The sequence below is a fragment of the Lissotriton vulgaris genome, unplaced genomic scaffold (assembly GCF_964263255.1).
Source record: "Lissotriton vulgaris unplaced genomic scaffold, aLisVul1.2 SCAFFOLD_1506, whole genome shotgun sequence".
Lineage (NCBI taxonomy): Eukaryota > Metazoa > Chordata > Amphibia > Caudata > Salamandridae > Lissotriton > Lissotriton vulgaris.
Genome location: NW_028254893.1, coordinates 517,707 through 536,643, shown reverse-complemented (window position 1 = coordinate 536,643; position 18,937 = coordinate 517,707). Strand labels below are relative to the sequence as shown.

Genomic DNA, 18,937 nt, shown 5'->3' with positions numbered 1-18,937 from the left:
CCTCGCGGCCATCGTACGCAAACACAACCTCAGCATAATCTCCTACGCCGACGACACCCAGCTGATCCTCTCCCTGACCAACGACCCCGCCGCCGCCAGAGCCAACCTGCACGAAGGGATGAAAGAGGTAGCCGAGTGGATGACGACCAGCCGCCTGAAACTGAACTCGGACAAGACGGAGGTCCTCATCCTGGGCTCCTCTCCCTCCGCCTGGGACGACTCCTGGTGGCCTCCCGCCCTGGGCACCGCACCCAAACCGACAGACCATGCACGCAACCTGGGCTTCATCCTGGACTCCTCCCTCTCCATGACCAGGCAAGTCAACAACGTCTCCTCGGCATGCTTCAACATCCTACGCATGCTACGGAAGATCTTCTGGTGGATCCCCACCGAGACCAGGAAGACCGTCACCCAGGCCCTCGTCACCAGCCGACTGGACTACGGCAACGCCCTCTACGCCGGGACCACCGCCAAGCTCCAGAAGAGACTCCAGCGGATCCAGAACGCCTCAGCCAGACTCATCCTCGACATCCCACGAACCAGCCACATCTCCGGACATCTGCGAGACCTTCACTGGCTCCCCGTCAACAAAAGAATCACCTTCCGCCTCCTCACCCACGCACACAAAGCCCTACACGACCAAGGCCCGAGCTACCTCAACAGCCGAGTCAACTTCTACGCTCCCAAACGCCACCTCCGATCAGCCAACCACGCCCTCGCCGCCGTCCCCCGCATCCGAAGAGCGACTACAGGAGGAAGGTCCTTCTCCCACCTGGCCGCCAAGACCTGGAACTCCCTCCCGACCGACCTGCGCCTGACCCAAGACCACCTCTCCTTCAGGAAGAAGCTGAAGACCTGGCTGTTCGAGCAGTAGCGCCCCCCCCCCCCCCAGCGCCTTGAGACCCCACGGGTATGTAGCGCGCTTTATAAGTGTCACTGATTGATTGATTGATTGAAATACATCTTCATGTGGGAAGGAATTCTTAGCGTTATTACCACTAATAATAGAGTTCAATTTATGTCTTCCGTGATGGTGAATTTCTTGACGCAAATGGGTATCCGGCATGAGAAAGTGGCACTATCTATGCCACATGCAAATGTTTGGTTAAGAGAGTAAACCGTATCCTAATGGAAAACATACCACTTTCTATAGTGAATGGATTGCCTTGGAAGGATGAGTTGGACAAAGTGATCTGGGTTCATGGACTCACTCCACATTCTGTGAAAGGAGTAGCACCATTTATTGCTTAAAGGAAGAGAACCTGCCACCAAGGAATCACTGATGTGGTTGCAAGATCAGAGACAAATCTGGGTTGACCAAGGAGGCCATGAAATTGAGAGTGAGAGAAAAACAATGAGTGTGGAGACTGGGTAGTGACCAGGAACACCGGAATGGTATAAAAAAGGAGGGAAAGCAAGTATTCTATACCTAGTAAGGTAATTGGAGTAAAGAAGAATGTAGTTGTGTTGGAGGTTGGTAATGAATGGAGTTTAGGAAGTCTGAACAAGGTGATTGGACCTGATGAGTGAAGGGGACACTGTACAGTACAGTTATTTCTTAATTCAAATCTGTTGTGTGCCTTGAAGTTTCCAGGTATAAATGTTCTATTCCATTTTGTGTAATTTGTGACTTGAAGTTTCTATATGTGATGTTAATTTCCCCCCCCCTCCCCCCACATTTTGTAAGGTGAAAGTTGTGTAGGAATGCTTCCTACTTGTGATGTAATATGGAATGTTAAGGTAGAGAATCTCAGGAGCTGGCAGTTAGTTGAGATGTGAGCTGATGGAGGTTACAGGACCTTCACCTAATAAAGAGAATTGAATTCACATCTGGATGTGTGTACATTCCTATGTAACTACTCAAAGCAGACCTCTGAAGGACTTCTGCCAGGAGAAGGCCCTGCCTCTGATGCCTCCAAATCTAAATCTGTCTAAAAAGGATGGCATGTGAGACTCTATAGAACGCTGCAGATAGGTCCAACAAAACTACCATAGCTGAATGTCCGCAGTCCAGGTAATCTCTCGCCTCCAATAAGGCAGTTTCAGTGCTAAAGCCTAGCTGAAAGCCAGATTGAAGCAGGCCATTAGATGCTACAGAGGAAGAAAGCTGACCCGGTACCAGTTTCTCCAGGATTTCGCTCGGTGAAGTCAGAAGGGAGATGGGTCTAAAATTATTCAGTATAGCGGGGTCTGCATTGTTTCTTAAGTAAGGGCAAGAGAAAAGCTCGTTTGCAATCCGAGGGGAAATGACCACCTTCTAAAGAGATTTTCAAAATGTTATTGAGCACAGGATTGATGGTGGAGATGATCATCTTTAGGATTCGGTGAGGGCCAGGGTCTGCTGGGGATCCAGATTTACACTTGTCCAGTTCCTTCAAATGTCTTCTGCAATCATGAGAAAATTAGAGTAGATGACTTTCAGTTGGCGTGGTGTTTACCAGTGCCTCAGGTACAGTTCTTATAGCGAAGGTTGCATACATTTTCTGAATTTTGTCTTCAAAAAATGTCATTGCAGAGTTCGCAGGAAGGACCAAAATTACTTTTTGTGGCTTCCGGTGAAAGAAAAGAATCAATTTTGGATGCTTCGTGTGAAGTGTTTAAAGCCACCGAGATTGGAGAGGAGGAATACTCTCTCTGAGCTCTACAAGAAGATTTTCTGAAATGTAGTAGTGCTTGTGCTTCTTTATGATCCTGGGCCTCCAGGCAATAGGACTTTCTTCATGTTTGCTCCAGATTTTTACATCGGCTCTTCTTTTCCCTTAACGAGGGAGAGAATCAAGGGGACGAGGGCTTAGGCCCACATGCATCAAGCATTTTTGGAGTCGCAAACGGTGCGATTCCTTAAAATCGTCCGTTTGCGATTCCAAAAATGCTTATTGGAATGCATCAAGCATTTTTTGAAATCGCAACATTTTTGCGATTTCCAAAAATGCGATTGCTTTTAGGAAATCGCAAATTTGCGATTTCCTAAAAGCAATGCATGAATACTTTTGAAATTGCGAATTCGCAATTAGAGGGACAAATTTACTGAGTAGTTGAACTACTCGGTACATTTGCAAAAAGTGTAATTAACACAAAAAACGCATTTAAAAAGCATTCATGTTACGGACACACATGTCCTTAGGACATGTGTGTGTGCAACATGATGCGAAAAATACATTTCAGGGGTGCAGGGGGGGTTCATTTGAACCCCCCTCACCACCCTTGAAATGCAATCAGGATTTGCGATTTTGAAATTGCGAATTCGCAATTCCTATTCATTCCTATGGGCCTTTTGGCCCATAGGAAGGAATGAGAATTGCGAATTCGCAATTTCAAAATCGCATTTTTTATGCGATTCGGTAGAAATAGCGATTTCTACCGAATTGCATAAATATTTCAAAAATAATCATGCATAGGATTTTGCGACTTCTAAATTGCGAATCGCTTTTCATCGCAATTTAGAAGTCGCAAAAGCCGAGATTGATGCATGTGGGCCTTAGTTCTTTTCGCCACCTGAGGTTTTAGCGGCAACATAGAATCAACGGCATTGATAATCCATCTATTAAAATTGGCCACATCCTTGTCGAGAAAGGGGGTGGGGGGTTCTTTGATCATTTTTGTAACTAGATGCTGGCTGTGCTATCAGCAAGTTGAGGGATAATTGATAGCAGGCACATTTTAGGCCGTACAATCATGTGATCTATCAGAGGAATGTTGATTGTTCGTATCGAACTGAATGCAAACTGAAGATCTGCTGGAATAAAGGGGGTTATTTAGTTATTTTCCTAACTGAATGTTGACTACACTAACAACAAGGTGAAGGATGATTGATAGCAAGCACATTATTAGACCCTAGGAGTGTAGGATCTATCTGGGGAAGGTTAATTGTTAGAATGCAATTGAACTAATTGTAAACAGTGGTTCTATTGGTGAGGCTTGCGTCAACTGTTTGAGTTACTTTTCCTGCAATATTTCCATGCGGAATGATCGGTTTTGTTATAAGTATCAACTGCAAGGCAAACCTTTTGCATAATATTTTCAACTTTTTTTTTGAAAACTTGGCAAATTTGAAAGTCAGCAAAAAACTATTTTGCAAATATCACATACCCACAATCAGAAATTCAGTTAAGTATGAAATTTTTGTAGCAATTTTTGAAACATGAATTGGTCTTGGCTTTCTGTTTTTTTTTTCTTCAATTAATCAGTACAAGTCACATTGCGGTACATCAACTGCTTGATCCTAATGACTAGGGATGAATGAAACTGTTTATGCTCAGTATTAAGCTCTAGGTAGAGGTAAGGAGAATATAATTCTGCATTTAGAGATCTGTGGTGACATGTTTGGCATTAGCATTCAGAAACTCTTCAAAGCGTGCCCTAAAATTAATGTTTTAGTCTCTCATGTTCCTCAGTTTGACACCAGTGCATCTGAACTACGGACAAATTCATAGGGATATTAAATCTAAGCAATGCTGGCATACATAACTTCAATAGAAACCTGCTGTGAACACATAGATATTGTACTATTGTTGATCTAAATCTAGCCATTAATGTTTATGTACAAGTATATTAGGGCAATATAAATAGTTGTTGTTTTACCTCCACTCAGTAGTAGTCATTACATTGGCCATGGAAGAATAAGAGGGTATGAATTTAAGTATCCGAAGGTGAGTTTCTGAACTTCTCTCTACACATGGATTTTCATGGTGATGGATATCCTTGCTCAGCTATCTTAATGCTTTTCGTTTGTCGATTATTTCTGTTTTGATTTGTAATTTGGCTTTAAAAACGATAGTCGATCCTGTAGGAAGGTGGATATCTGACTATATGGTTACCCCCACTTTTTTCCTGGTGTTTTGCTGGTTTTCTACTTAGTTGGCCTCGGACCCTGCTATTCAGGGCCCCAGTCTATCTGCTTTCTCTCTAAATTGATACCATGTACTTACGGTACATACCAGATTGGTTACTGGGTTACCCTTGTGAGCCCCTGTATAGAGTGTACCCAGGGCATAGGTGCACCCTAGGCCTACCAGGGGCTGCAGCATGTATTGTGACACCCATGGTTTGCCTTCCAAACTGACAACACAGGTCTGTTCACACAGCCTGGGTAAGGTGGTGAAATCACCCCTTACTTAGATATAGTATACCTATATCTATATAGACACATATACACCTATGTCACTCCTATGCCAGGCCTTAAGAATCCTGGAGGCAGAGTGCTTGGTTTTATGTGAGAGGGTGCCCTAGCATGAGCTGAGCCCCTCTGCAGCTTTCGGAACCATCTCCTTATAGCTGTTCTATGATATAGCCATACCCTATACTCTTAAGTGCATTATAATCCTTGCGGTTAATGCTAACTTTGGTTTGACTTTATCAAAACATGTTGTGTAAGGTGTTGAACACTTTGGAATACTAGCCCCTTCCAGTCCTGGCGGCTGGGGTAGCATTCCACCCTTCTAGAGGGAGAAGACTAGTTACTGGTTTACCTGGTTAAAGTTAAACAGAGCCTCAGCATCACAAAATGGATGCTGCTGCCACAGACACGAGTCTGACCTCCTGTTGCTGGACAAAACTCTGGCAGGGGAGGCCTGGACAATAGGCTTCCTGTCCAAGGAGGTGCTGGCACCTCCAGGGCTTGACAAATCCACTCGACTGCTCGCGTTTGCGAGGTAAATTTTATGAGGTCGAGCTATTTTTAGGTCCTACTCGCCCTTTCTGGCGAGTAGGAAAACATACTAACTTTTGTCCTCCGTCTTTGAAAACGGAGCAAATGTGACAAGATAACAAGATTTAAAGGCCTTTTTATTGCTTACAAAGCAAATGAGCAATAAAGATGCCTTTAAATCCTGTTATCTTATCCCATTTCCTTCGCTTTTAGAGACGGAGGTCAAGTAGGATACTGTTAGGTCGAGGAGATTTTACAAGGTACTAGACCTGCAGGACTAGTAATATTTTTCAGATTTGTCGAGCCCTGACTTCCCCAGACAGGCTTTTGTGTATTGGGGCAGGGAGCGTAGTTTTAATGGAGGCAAAACCTGGCGTCGGCCCACAACAAGATGCTAGGAACAACAGACATTCTTGGAACCTACTCCGCCTTACAATCTAATATTAGAACACATTTAGATACAGTGTCAGTCAGTCAATGATACTTTTATTTGATTTTGTAAAAAAAATCGTAAAAGATTGTAAAAACACGTTATACACAGTAAATAAAACAATGATTTAAAAGATGCAAAGAGGTAAAAAAAAAAAAAAAAATACTTATCATTACGCAATCCCCATTAAAATTACAAATAAGAAATGTTATGCTTATAGTCAGAGTGGCATTTAAAAGGTTAGGATATTTCGTTTTGGAAACAATCAAAAATTAGTGCATCAAAAGGTGAGGTCCAGTTACTCTGTCTTGTGAGGGCCACTCACGTTAATTCTTGTGATTTATCTAGTTCTTTGGCTGCCATATCCAAGAACGTGATCGCTTTGCAGGAACGTTACACTGACAGGCCTCCCAGGCTTTCTATGACAGGAGCTCTGCATGTCCTTAATTCTTTTTTCCTAAAAAACTCTCGAAGGCTGATTTTCCGGCTTTCTAAAAGCGAAGGGCAGATGCATAGGAGGTGAAGTAGTGTCTCATCTCCCTGTGTACACAGTCTGCATTCTTTAGTCGGCCATGTGCGTTTCCATTTCGGGGTCAGATCCTTCGTGGGGAAGTGCCCCAACCGTAGCATCATCAGGTAGTGCTTTTTGTGGTGTGAGAAGTGTTCTGACAAGTATTGTTGTGGTTTCTGCGTCTGATACGATTGAATCACTGCCCATGCATGTTTTTTTGTTGCAAATGCCGTTTTATCCATTAACAAAGACAGTTGTTTCGCAGCCGTGTTCGCCACTTTTTTGAGCACGGAATAAGAGGTAATTGTATTCCAGGCTTCTTCAAGGTGTAGGTCTGCAAGTGATTCTTTTAAAAGGCTGACGATGGAATTATTTTCTCGCTTGCTGTTCAATTTCTGCCCAGCAAGAAAGGGCTAAGGTGTTTTTTTCTGCTTGGCTCATCCGCTAGTAATATTTGACCCCCACTCCTTGTCGGGCTGGTTTTTGGTTTTTGAGCCCGTATTCCAATCGAATCTGAGGCTGAGAGATGTATCGTGGAATTGAAAATAGATTCTTAAAAAGACTCGACTGGGCTTGGTTCAAAGCGGCTGCATCTTTTGTATTCATCAGTTCTGAGCCATATGAAATAGTTGGAATGAATTTTGCTGCAATTACCTTTAACAGGTGACCCGTTGAGCAGCCTTTTAAATTCCTCTTTAGAATTTTAAAGGCGTAATGGAGTTGTTTTGCCTTCGTTTTTCCTTTGTTCAGCTGGTTGTTAAAGTTGAGGTTGTGTTCAAGTTGAAACCCTAGGTGTTTGTAGGAATTCACCTGGGATATTGGTTTGCCATCTAGATTCCAGATGAATTTACCTTTTGACTAAGCATGGACGAAATTTGCGAATTCGCGTTCCGCGAACTCGCATATTTCCCCGCGAAATCGCAAAAAAATCTGCGAAATCGCGAATTTTCCTGTGAAAACACGGATTTTTTTGCGATTTGCCCTGGAGTGATTTCTACTGGCTAATCCAGTGCTCCCTCATTGGGTAAATGTATAGTGCACCCTGGGGCAGATTTACAAGCCGCTTGCGCCTCTTTTGCGCAGCAGTTGCGTCACTTTTGTGACACAGTGGCAGCACAAAAGATGCGCCATGGTGCTGGGTATTAACAACGTGACGCATCTGAGAGATGCGTCATGTTGTAAAGCCCTGCGCCATCAGGAGGCGTTCCGGCGGAGGGGAGGGGGTTCCTGCACAGGAACGCCTCCTGAAAGTGGCTGAGTGAAATCTACAAGATTTCACTCAGTCAGTTTTAGGCCAAAGCTGCGTCAAAACCCTGCGCCTGCGCGAAGCAGGCGCAAGGCTTGACGCAGCATTGGGGAGATAGGGCCCCCCAGAGCATTGCTGGAGCTGCGTCGCGCTTGCGATGCAGCTCCAGCAATGCGCTGCTTTTACGGCACAGATGCGCGACGCATCTGTGCCGTTTTTGCCACATGGTGCACCGCATTGTAAATGCGGCGGACCATGGGTGGCGGAGCTGCGGCGCACAATAACTGGCGCATCCCTGGGGATGTGCCAGTTATTGTAAATCTGCCCCTATACATTTAGCCAACGAGGGAGCACTTACTGATTAGACAGTAGAAAGTACTCCAGTTGAGTAGAGGTATTGCACAAAACAGTGGCATCTTCGTGGACAAACAGGCGGGATTCATTCTGCCCCCTGTTAGACTCGTTTTTTGTGCCCTTCTGCCCTCTGTTAGACTTGTTTTTCCCTTGTTTTTCTGTCCTTCTGCCCTTTGTTAGGCTGCTTTTTAGTGCCTTTCTGCCCTCTGCATCACCACATTACCACTCAGCGCCACCACAGCATCACTCAGCACCACCACATTATCACTCAGCACCACCACAGCACCACTCAGCACCACCACAACATCACTCAGCACCACCACAGCATCACTCAGCACCACCACAGCATCACTCAGCGCCACCACAGCATCACTCAGCGCCACCACAGCATCACTCAGCGCCACCATAGCATCACTCAGCGCCACCACAGCATCAGTCAGCACCACCACAGCATCAGTCAGCACCACCACCGCACCACCACAGCACCACTCAGCGCCACCACAGCACCACTCAGCGCCACCACAGCACCACTCAGCGCCACCACAGCACCACTCCGTGCCACCACAGCACCACTCCGTGCCACCACAGCACCACTCAGCACCACCACCGCACCACTCAGCACCACCACCGCACCACTCAGCACCACCACCGCACCACTCAGCACCACCACAGCATCACTCAGCATCACCACAGCATCACTCAGCACCACCGCAGCATCACTCAGCACCACCACGGCATCACTCAGCACCACCACGGCATCACTCAGCACCACCACGGCATCACTCAGCACCACCACGGCATCACTCAGCACCACCACGGCATCACTCAGCACCACCACGGCATCACTCAGCACCACCACGGCATCACTCAGCACCCCTCAGCGCCACCACAGCACCACTCAGCACCCCAACAGCATCACAAAGCACCTCCACAGCGACACTCAGCACCACCACAGCATCACTCAGCACCACCACAGCATCACTCAGCACCACCACAGCATCACTCAGCACCACCACAGCATGACTCAGCACCACCACAGCATGACTCAGCACCACCACAGCATGACTCAGCACCACCACAGCATGACTCAGCACCACCACAGCATCACTCAGCACCCCCACAGCATCACTCAGCACCCCCACAGCATCACTCACCTCCACCACAGCACCACTCAGCGCCACCACAGCATCACTCAGCGCCACCACAGCATCACTCAGCGCCACCACAGCATCACTCAGCACCACCACATTATCACTCAGGAGCACTCAGCACCACAACAGCATCACTCGGCACCACCACAGCATCACTCGGCACCACCACAGCATCACTCGGCACCACCACAGCATCACTCGGCACCACCACAGCATCACTCGGCACCACCACAGCATCACTCGGCACCACCACAGCATCACTCAGCACCACCACAGCATCACTCAGCACCACCACAGCACCACTCAGCACCACCCAATTATCACTCAGCACCACCCCAGCATCACTCAGCATCACCACAGCATCACCACCGCACCACTCAGCGCCACCCCAACATCAATCTGCACAACCATTTAACAACAACTGGTTCAAATATGTTCTCTCAATGTTTCAAGCTTCATTACAAATGTCATAAAAAGATGTTAATATTTCACTTCTGTTCTTGGATTTTTGTCACAATAAAATACACTGAACATAATCTTCACAAAAGTTATTTACAAAAGTTTAAGCTATTGCCTTTATAAATAAAATCACTTTTATTTAAGCATTATTTATTTTTAAAAATTAAAAGCCATTGTAATATCAATACATCTAAGTCACGTAAATACAAAACATGTTGCATTACTAATGCTATAGGTGTCACATTTGCGAAAGTTATAACTATTGGCATTGTAAATGACAAAGCTATTAATTTCGCTATTTTTAAAACCAACACATAAATAAAAAGAATTGTCATTTACAAGACCAATAGCTCAAACTTTCCTAATGCGAGACCTATTGCATTGCAAATGCTTGTTTTTATATCTGTCGGTGCTTCCTGTTGAGATTTAATTTTCGTGACCGGCACCTCATTGCCTACTTGTAACTATTCTCTGACCCTGCTTCAAGGGTCAGAGCAGGGTCAGAGAATAGTTGCAAGTAGGCAACGAGGCGCCAGGAAGCACTTACAGGCTTACAGCAGCAGGTGCCCAAGTTGAAGTTAATTTCTTTGTAACCCTTTTGTAAAAGGTTACAAAAAATTAGCTTCAACTTTTGCACCTGCTGCTTTTACCCTGTAAGTCATTGGCTGAAAATTTGTCCCGCTGATTCGCGTATTTTATCGCAATTTCGCGAGATTCGCGGAAAATCCGCAAATTTCCCAAGCGGAACGAATTTTCAGTCATGCTTACTTTTGACCCTGTTTTCCGATGTTTGGAAAAACATAGCACCTTTTGTTTTCTTGTGATTTATTTTTAGTTGGGCTGTTATCATGTATGTTCCTAGTTGGGCCATTGATCGCTGCAGGCCTATAGGTGTTTGAGAAAGGAGAACAATGTCGTCTGCATATTGAAGGCTAGTGATTGGCGTGTTGCCCAAATTAGTGGGGTTGGTTCGAACTTGTTGGAGGTGTTTCTCAAGGTCAGCAGTATAGATGTTAAAAAGACAAGGGGCCAACACACACCCCTGTTTTAGTCCATTTTATGTTGGAATCTTGCTTGTTATACTGCATCTGTCTCCTTTCTTTACTTGTACCCACGCTTTTGTATAAAGGTTCATTATCGCCGACAGAGGTTTGGTTGGTAACCCCCAATGGGGCAGGGAGGGCTGCATTTAGCTAATGCTTTCCAGACACTGCCTGGGGCACACAAGGTGCTCCATGCATTTTGCAGTTCAAGCCGGATGCTGGGGCACTCTGCCCCAGCTCTGGCGCAAAACTGGACAAAGGGAAAGGGGTGTAACCACCCCTTCCCAGGTCCACCCTTAGGAGGGACCTTAAGGGTAGTCCAGCCCCTAAACTTAGTATAAGTATAGGAACCCAGTCACTAGGACTTTAGATTACCCTGGGCGAAACTTTGAAACACAAATCCTGGACCGTCGACATTCCATTTCGACTGGAAGAGGGAAGACATCTCCCTTGTGGTCAAGGAGTGACCACCCTGTTCAAACAGGCACCAGCAGCAACTTTGCCGGTCTGCATTTTCGAGGCTCCCGCCGGATCCTGAACAATCTGCGACACAGGACACGGACTTCAAGACATCTCTGAACCCGACCTTCGCTGACAGCAAAGCTGAGACCCGTGGCGGACTGGAACTCCTGGACATCCTGCATTTTGCAAGCTGCACTCACTTCACAAGGTAACTCGAAGTTGCGCATTGGGGTGCTTGAAGCCCCAGACCCGAGCACCATTTGCACCGAAGCTCAGAGGCCCCCACTCCACGAGTGACCCGTGGGCCCCGCTTTTGCATTTCAGCTTGACGTGTCTTTGCGGTTCCTAGTCCATTGGATAGTGAGCTCCCCGAAGACTTTCTTTTGAACCGACACTACAGTCAACTAGATCCTTCATGGGACAGCTTGAATCCTGCTCCCGGTCAACGCCTCCTGGTCCTCGTGGCTGAAGAGACAAACTTCACATCTTCACCTGAAATCACCCGACATCTAGTGGCATATTTCTATTGCTGCCCTGGTCACTGGCAAGTGACCCAGACTCTGTCCCTTCTGCTTTCAGGTTCTACGGTTCTTCGATCCACTTTTGGATCCCCCCGGACACTTTTCCTCTGGTCGCCTGCAGCACTTCTTTGCAGCTCTCCATTGGAAACAACTCCAAAAGTCAACACGAAAAGACACCTCACCCAGGGAAGCCGGTGCATAGGTAACACAAGTACTCCGGTGATCATGTGGGTCTTGACTCTCGAAGTGTCCCGGTGATCATGTGGGTCTTGACTCTCGAAGAGTCCTAGTTTAAAAGGGTTCCATCGTAGTCCATCTGGAAGTGTCCTTAAATTGTAAATTTGTAACTTCTTTGTTTCCCATAAAAAGTCAATGGCAACCCTCGGCTGTGTTTAGACACTGCACGCGTCTCCCGTGGGCCTCCTACTTCCTAACCTGTGGTTTAGAGTAGCCCCAGCAATTCCACAGGTCCCAGGCCTGCTTTCTAATTCTGTCGTGATTCTTATACCACTATTTTAGTATATTGTTTGTGAGGCCCCTAGGGCATAACGTATACTGTGCAACTTATTGTATGTTAATTGAGTAACTTGTATTGTACTTTTACCTCTGACCTCATAAAGAGTAGAGAGGGGTTGTGTTTAGAATAAATACATATATTTGATATATACCTTGTGTGGTGTCCTTTCATTTGGTACTCAAGGGATTATAATTGGTAAAACAACTTGCCTAATACGCTCTCTGAAGTCTTAGCCTGATGACTGCTGGTCCATGCTACCACTAGGATAGCTTTCTATAAGGTTGACTTTACAACCACCATCAATAAGGGTCGATTAGACTGGTGCAAGGTGCCGACTAGAACTAGTGGACACCATATGCCAGGCTAACTTCTCAAAGATCCTTCCATAGCGTCTTGCTTGGGTAAGAAACTGTTTTGTGCCGTGTTGAAAGGATAGGTTTAGAAAGTGTGTTGGCACTAGAAAGAATAACTTAAAGAAACAATCAAACGTGACCTAATTGGACTTGTGTCAAAAATACAGTTTCTCTTTTAGGTCCATGGAAAGAATTTGTTCCTTGCATTCGGTTCAGATTTGGGATCAGCAACGAGTGATGACCTTCCTAGTGAAGACCTGGAAGCTGGCCCAAGCTCAGAAGGCACCATGCACCCTCAGCGAAACTGTGTGATGCTGCAAGATAATGATCAGGAAATGTCTGAGACACCAGGAACAAATCAAACCATCAAGAATAGGGCATCCAATGAGCTCGCCAGGGAGATGACGACTTGTAAATGGTTGCGCTTTCATTTTGGGATGTATGGCAGCATTCGGGCCAATGAATTTGCCAGAACCAGGCAAGCTAACAAGAGAGGAGACTGGAAAGACCCTATACCCAGGTACTTAATGAACTGCTGCCGAATTCTGGCAATTTCTTTTTTTTTTTTTTAAATGTATATGCTTACAAATTGGGATTTTGAATCCAACCTCTTCATCCATTGGTCAGTTAAATTGTCATGCCCACCACCACATGGGGCAGCGGTCCAGCCTACTTAAGCCAATGGCTCTACTGAGCTTGAGTGACAGCATTTTGCTCCTGCACATTGTGCACATCTGCCATTAAATTAGTCTCATTCGATGGATTCCGCATATTACAACAATTCTTCCCTTTATTCCCTGGACTTGAACATGTGCCATAGATGCTTTTTAACCAAAACATTTTGCAAAGCAGAAAATATATTTGCTTGTGCCGCACCAACAGAACATTATTCCACTTTGATATTGGGGGAAAAGTGCGATAGTCCATTTTCTATAAACACATTTTCGATATTTTCATAACTTCATACTAACGCACAAATAATTTGGCTTAAAAATACATGTTACATTTATTTGCTACTTTGCACTCTCAATCGGTGCTGCTTCAGCAGAAGGAGCAGGAGGAACTTGTTCCAAGCTGCAGAAAAGTACTTCGCTTCCGTGTTCGAGATTTCACGAATAATACGCAAGGGAGTTCTTGGTTGGGAAAGATTTTGGGAACTGAACAAGTGTCCACCAATGCCATAATGTAACAACCCTTTGCATAATTCACTGAAGAAGCTGTGCCATAAACTCGAGTTAGCCAGAAAGTCGTCATAGTCATAAATGTGTGTCAAGTTAAAATAGTGGAAAATTATTTCATATTAAAATAAGAAAAACAAATAATAGTACTTTTCATAAAGTCTGCCTGTTAATTGATGTTTTTTAAAAATGTATCACTTTAAATGGATTTAAAATTAAGAACAATATTTTTCCAAGAATGTGTTACGATTACAGCACACAAGACAACGTGTCTTTCCAAGATAGTGCAGCTTTCTCGAAGTCTTCATTTCCCCAACCTGAATGAGAACAGGCCATAATCACCAGCATTGCTTGGTTAGTGTATGTCTCCGCTCCCATCCCTCCCGCAGCAGCAGTGTAGGTATTACAATCTCTGGAGCATGGGGCTTTCTTTTAAGATGTTGGGAAGAGGTCAATGTCAGTGAAGCTAAACTAAGCAGAGTGTTTGTGTTTTTTATCATCAATCAATCAGGGAATTATAAGCGCGCTACTCACCTGTGAGGCAGTGGGGGTGGAGGGGTAGCTCTGGGTTATCCTGAAATACCTTCCACCGGTTCTGGTTCTGCGGATGCGCAGGGTTTTTGTAGGGCGAGGTCGGCAGAGCCGAGGCATCTTTTGGGTACGTTGAAAGACATTTGTTGAGCTATTTGGATCCGAGTTTGTGGAGTGATTTGTAGGCGTGGGCGAGTCGCTTTACGGTTACTCTCTTCTCTACGGGGAGCCAGTGGAGGTCTCACAGGTGTTGGGTCATGTGCTTGGGCCGCGGGGTACTGAGGATGAGTCTGGCTGCGCTGTTCTGGATGGTCTGGAGTTTGTTTAGCAGGGATTTGTTGATTCCAGCATAGAGAGATTCGGTAGTCGAGTCTGCTGGTTATGAGTGCGTGGGTGACGGTCTTTCTGGCTTCGGGTGGGATCCACTTGAAAGTCTTGCGAAGGATGTGGAGGGAGTTGAAGCAGGTGGAGGCAACAGCATTGATCTGACGAGTCATGGTGAGGGAGGAGTTGCGGCTGATGCCAAGTTTCTGGGCGTGGTCAGTAGGGGTCGGGGTTTCCGAGGGCGGGGGCCACAAGGTGTTGTCCCAAGCGGTAGGGGAGGGACAAAGAGTGAGGACCTCAGTCTTCTCCTAGTTAAGCTGAAGGCTGGAGCTGCTCATCCCAGCTGCAACGTCTTTCATTCCTTCCTGGAAGCGAAGTCTGGTGTCTTTGGGGTTTTTCGTGAGGGAGAGGATGAGCTGGGCGTCATAATCCTAATATCTATGATTTGAATTTGTATTTTAATCCCGCAAGTAATGTTTTTTTATTGTCACAGAGCACTCATTTTGCTACATGTACTTTAACGTCCACTAACGTTTCGTCGGAGAACATATATTCCTATTCAAGCATGTGTTTGAGAGTGTATATGTGTGTGTGTATATCGATTGCCTATGATTGTGTCTTAGAAAAACAACTGACCTTTCTGGAGTGCCTAAGGGCCCCATTTGTTTGGTGGGTCCCTCCACTGGATTTCCAGTGGCGAGTCTGCCCTCTGCGCCAGTTGGGCCTCCTGGATCCTGTGCTATATTCAGGACAACTCTGATCACAAGACCCCAACCTTCCCCGCATCCCCTTCCAGCAACTTCATTCCTGGTGGCGCTGATCCCATCATCATACCAGACTCCAATACGGAGCCAGACCAGCAGTGTCCAATGCAGAGTTTGGCGCTGGCCAGAACCTGATTTTCTGAGCCAGAGCTTTGGCCTTCCTTTTTCGACAGGCCCTGAGCGGAGTATGATTGGGGACGATCTGAGGATCCATGTAATTATCGCCTCCATGAGCGGGACCATGATAACTGGTATGAGGAACTGGTGGATGCCAGGGGTCTGTACATCTCCCTAAACTCTAGCCTGGTCTCTTCTCCTAGGGACTACGGAGGAAGGGCCTATGGTGGGGAGACGGGCGGCTACCCTCAGTGGCAGTCAAGACACTACAGCCAGGAATAACCCTCTCAGAGCCGCCATCACTCTCCTCCGGGAATCCAGCTTTTCTCACCTAGCACCCCATCCCCAAGAGCCTGATTACCCAGGCCTCCACGTCGAAAGTCCACCCTGGTGCGTTCCCTACCACACCACTGGATAGGGAATCCAAGAGGTTGGACCTCTTTGGTAAGGGAATGTTCTCTTCTTCTAGCCTTGCTCTGTGGTCGGTGAACACCGCTTGACTTTTGGCTGATACACCCATACGTTTGGGATTGTGTTATGCAAGTACTGAGGATGCCTGAGCCATAATGTCACAAGCTACTGCTGATGGCAGAGATGCAGCAGAGTTCACCATTCGCTGCACACTTGATATGACCAACTTGTTAGTAAGGACAATTGCATTGTCAGTGGCACTCAGATGACATGCCTGGCTGAGATAGACTGGCTTTTTTGCATGGGGTCCCGGTTGAGAACATTTATCTAGCCCTCACTCAGACTGCCACGAGATCCCACCCGGCTCCAGGTCCGTCCCCTGCTCATACTTTGGCTTCTTTCCCGCAGGTTTCCTTGGACGAGCTACGGTTAGTGTGTTCCAAGATCAAATCAAGTTCCCCCTCCTATCCTCTTAAACCTGACCAGTTTATGATATTGTTACCTTTGCTGTTGTCACCTCTAAGACATGTGATTAACAACTCTCTGTGCAGTGCGATAGTCCCCAATTTTTGGAAGCAAGCGAAGGTGATGCCTTTGCTTAAGAATCCCACCCTCGACGCAGCCAAGCTGGAAAATTATCGCCTGATATCTCTCCTCCCACGGATTGCTAAAAAGACAGAGACTTGCGTCTATTCCATCTTTGCCAGATTTCTGGAAGAAGACAACTGGTTGGACATCTCTCAGAATGGCTTTCGCTCAGGCCATAGTATGGAGTCTGCTCTCCTGGCTGTCACAAAACACCTCTGACTCTCTTTGGATGAGGTCAAAGTTGTGGGTCTAAAGGTACTCTAGAACCATCCCTTCATAGGCACTCGGAACATTGTCTCCATATCATAAGAAGACTTCCACACTGTAATTCAATTCATTCATTGATCATTTATTTGTAATCATTAGATGCGGTTCATATCATTTTCCTTTTTCATTTAAATGATTGTTGGCATTTTTATCATCATGTCAAACATTGTCATCTCGGTGTATCCAATGCATTTCGGGCATGCAAATATGCCCTTCATCAGGGACAACGACACTGTCAGAAATAATAACTATGGTCAGAAATAAGCTCAATGTTGTGATATGCATAAACAGTCACATTGTGGTGAAAAACGCAATTTAAAAAGGTTTAGGTGAGGTAAGTGAATACATGGTAAAACGTGACGGCCTAAACTGCATGCAATGTGTCTAAACGATAAATATGGGTGATAAGGGTTTGTACAGACTCACATGTCTGGGATTTCCAATGGTGAGGAAACCTGTAAAAAGATCAAATAAAAGAACAAGGTTCTAGCATCTGTGCACCATGTCCGTATCTAGTCTAAAGTTCGCGCTGCCAGAGACAAACGTCTCTGTAACTAACCTTCTGTTCAGTGGGAATGCCGGTTCCACGTGGGTCCTCTCGTAGGTACGAGCTGGTACATGGATCAGCCGTGTGTTTGTTGTTTTAACAGAAAGTTCCGGTCATGTGACGAATAACGCGTCACACTCATAGAAGAAAGAATATGAAACGGAGTTTCACCGGTGATCGCGTGCAAACTGGATGTGCACGTTAATATGGTGTTCTGGCCAGAACAAAATATATCACTTAATTATCAGTGATGTTTGTGGAAAATAACGCAGACTTTCTAAAAAAATATATAGATTACCTCAAAAAGAATATCGAGAAAAGGTCGGGATTCGAACCAAGGAGGTTCGCATTGGTGTTGTGGGGATTAGGGTTATGAGCCATAGGTAAAGTTAATGGGAATGAAGGTAATATGTGAGTGTAAGTGTCTGTTGGATATGTGAACAGCACACAGTATACACAAGATACAGTCTAATATGAGCAATTGATATAATTTTATAGGTAACATGCAAATTCAATTCTGTCATTTAACCCCATTGGTTTCTGGGTAGACAATTTGTGTATCCAATAGTTCTCTCTCATCAATAGGTATTTGTTGTTGTTTCTCCCTTCAATTTTCTGAACTGTTTCCAGGATTATGAATTTAATTTGTGAGACGTTATGACTTTCTTCTGTGAAATGCAGCGATAATGCTGATTTGGTATTCTTTAATCGTATGTTGGATCTGTGTTCCGTTAATCGCACTTTGATGCGTCTCTCGGTTTTCCCCACGTAAATCTTGCCGCAAGGGCATCTGATTCCATAAATCAAATTGCTTGATTCGCAGGTCGCATTCACTCTCAATTTTATTGGGTAACCTTTGGAGGGATGGCTGATTATGTTGCCTCGAATCACACTATTACAATTCCCACAGTTTAAACAGGGTTTTGTTCCTGTGAATGATGTGCTATCCAGAGCTTTCTGTTGTAGAATTTCTCCTAAGTTCTTAGCTCTTGTAAATGCAAAAATCGGAGGTTCTCTAAAGGATTGGTTAAAATCAGGTTCCATATTGAGAATTGTCCAATGTTTCATTATCGCCTGTTTGTATTTCTTGCTCGCAATGGAGTATTTGGATACTACAACTGTTCTTGTCTGTTCTGGTTTGGTTTTGCTGGTTAATAACTGTTTTCTTCCAATTTGGTCTATCCTCTTTTTGGATTCGTCTAGTAGAGCTTGTGGATAACCTCTGGATGTGAATTTATTTGCCATTTCATCAAGTCTGATGTTAAGTGTGTTTTTGTCTGAAGTGATTCGTTTGACTCTAGCCATCTGTGAGAATGGTAGGTTTTTGATTAGGTTAGGTTGATGAAAACTTGAATATAACAACATGTTATTTCGGTCTGTTGGTTTGACATATAAGTCGGTCACAAATCCCTCGGTTGTTATGGTTACCTTAATATCTAGAAAATTAACAGACGTATCTGACATGACCCATGTAAGTTGTATTCTTTGGTCATGCTCGTTGAATTTAGTTAATTGC

At 45.3% G+C, this 18,937-nt stretch overlaps 1 protein-coding gene across 1 annotated transcript in view; it reads left to right on the top strand.

Moving 5' to 3' along the window:
* LOC147659378 (endonuclease 8-like 2) overlaps nt 1–18,937 on the top strand; it is a 146,483-nt gene that overhangs the window by 58,707 nt on the left and 68,839 nt on the right. Inside the window, exon 3 of the mRNA XM_086951787.1 lies at nt 12,874–13,214. Coding sequence (XP_086807913.1) covers nt 12,874–13,214 — 341 coding nt within the window. The remainder of the gene's footprint in view (nt 1–12,873; nt 13,215–18,937) is intronic.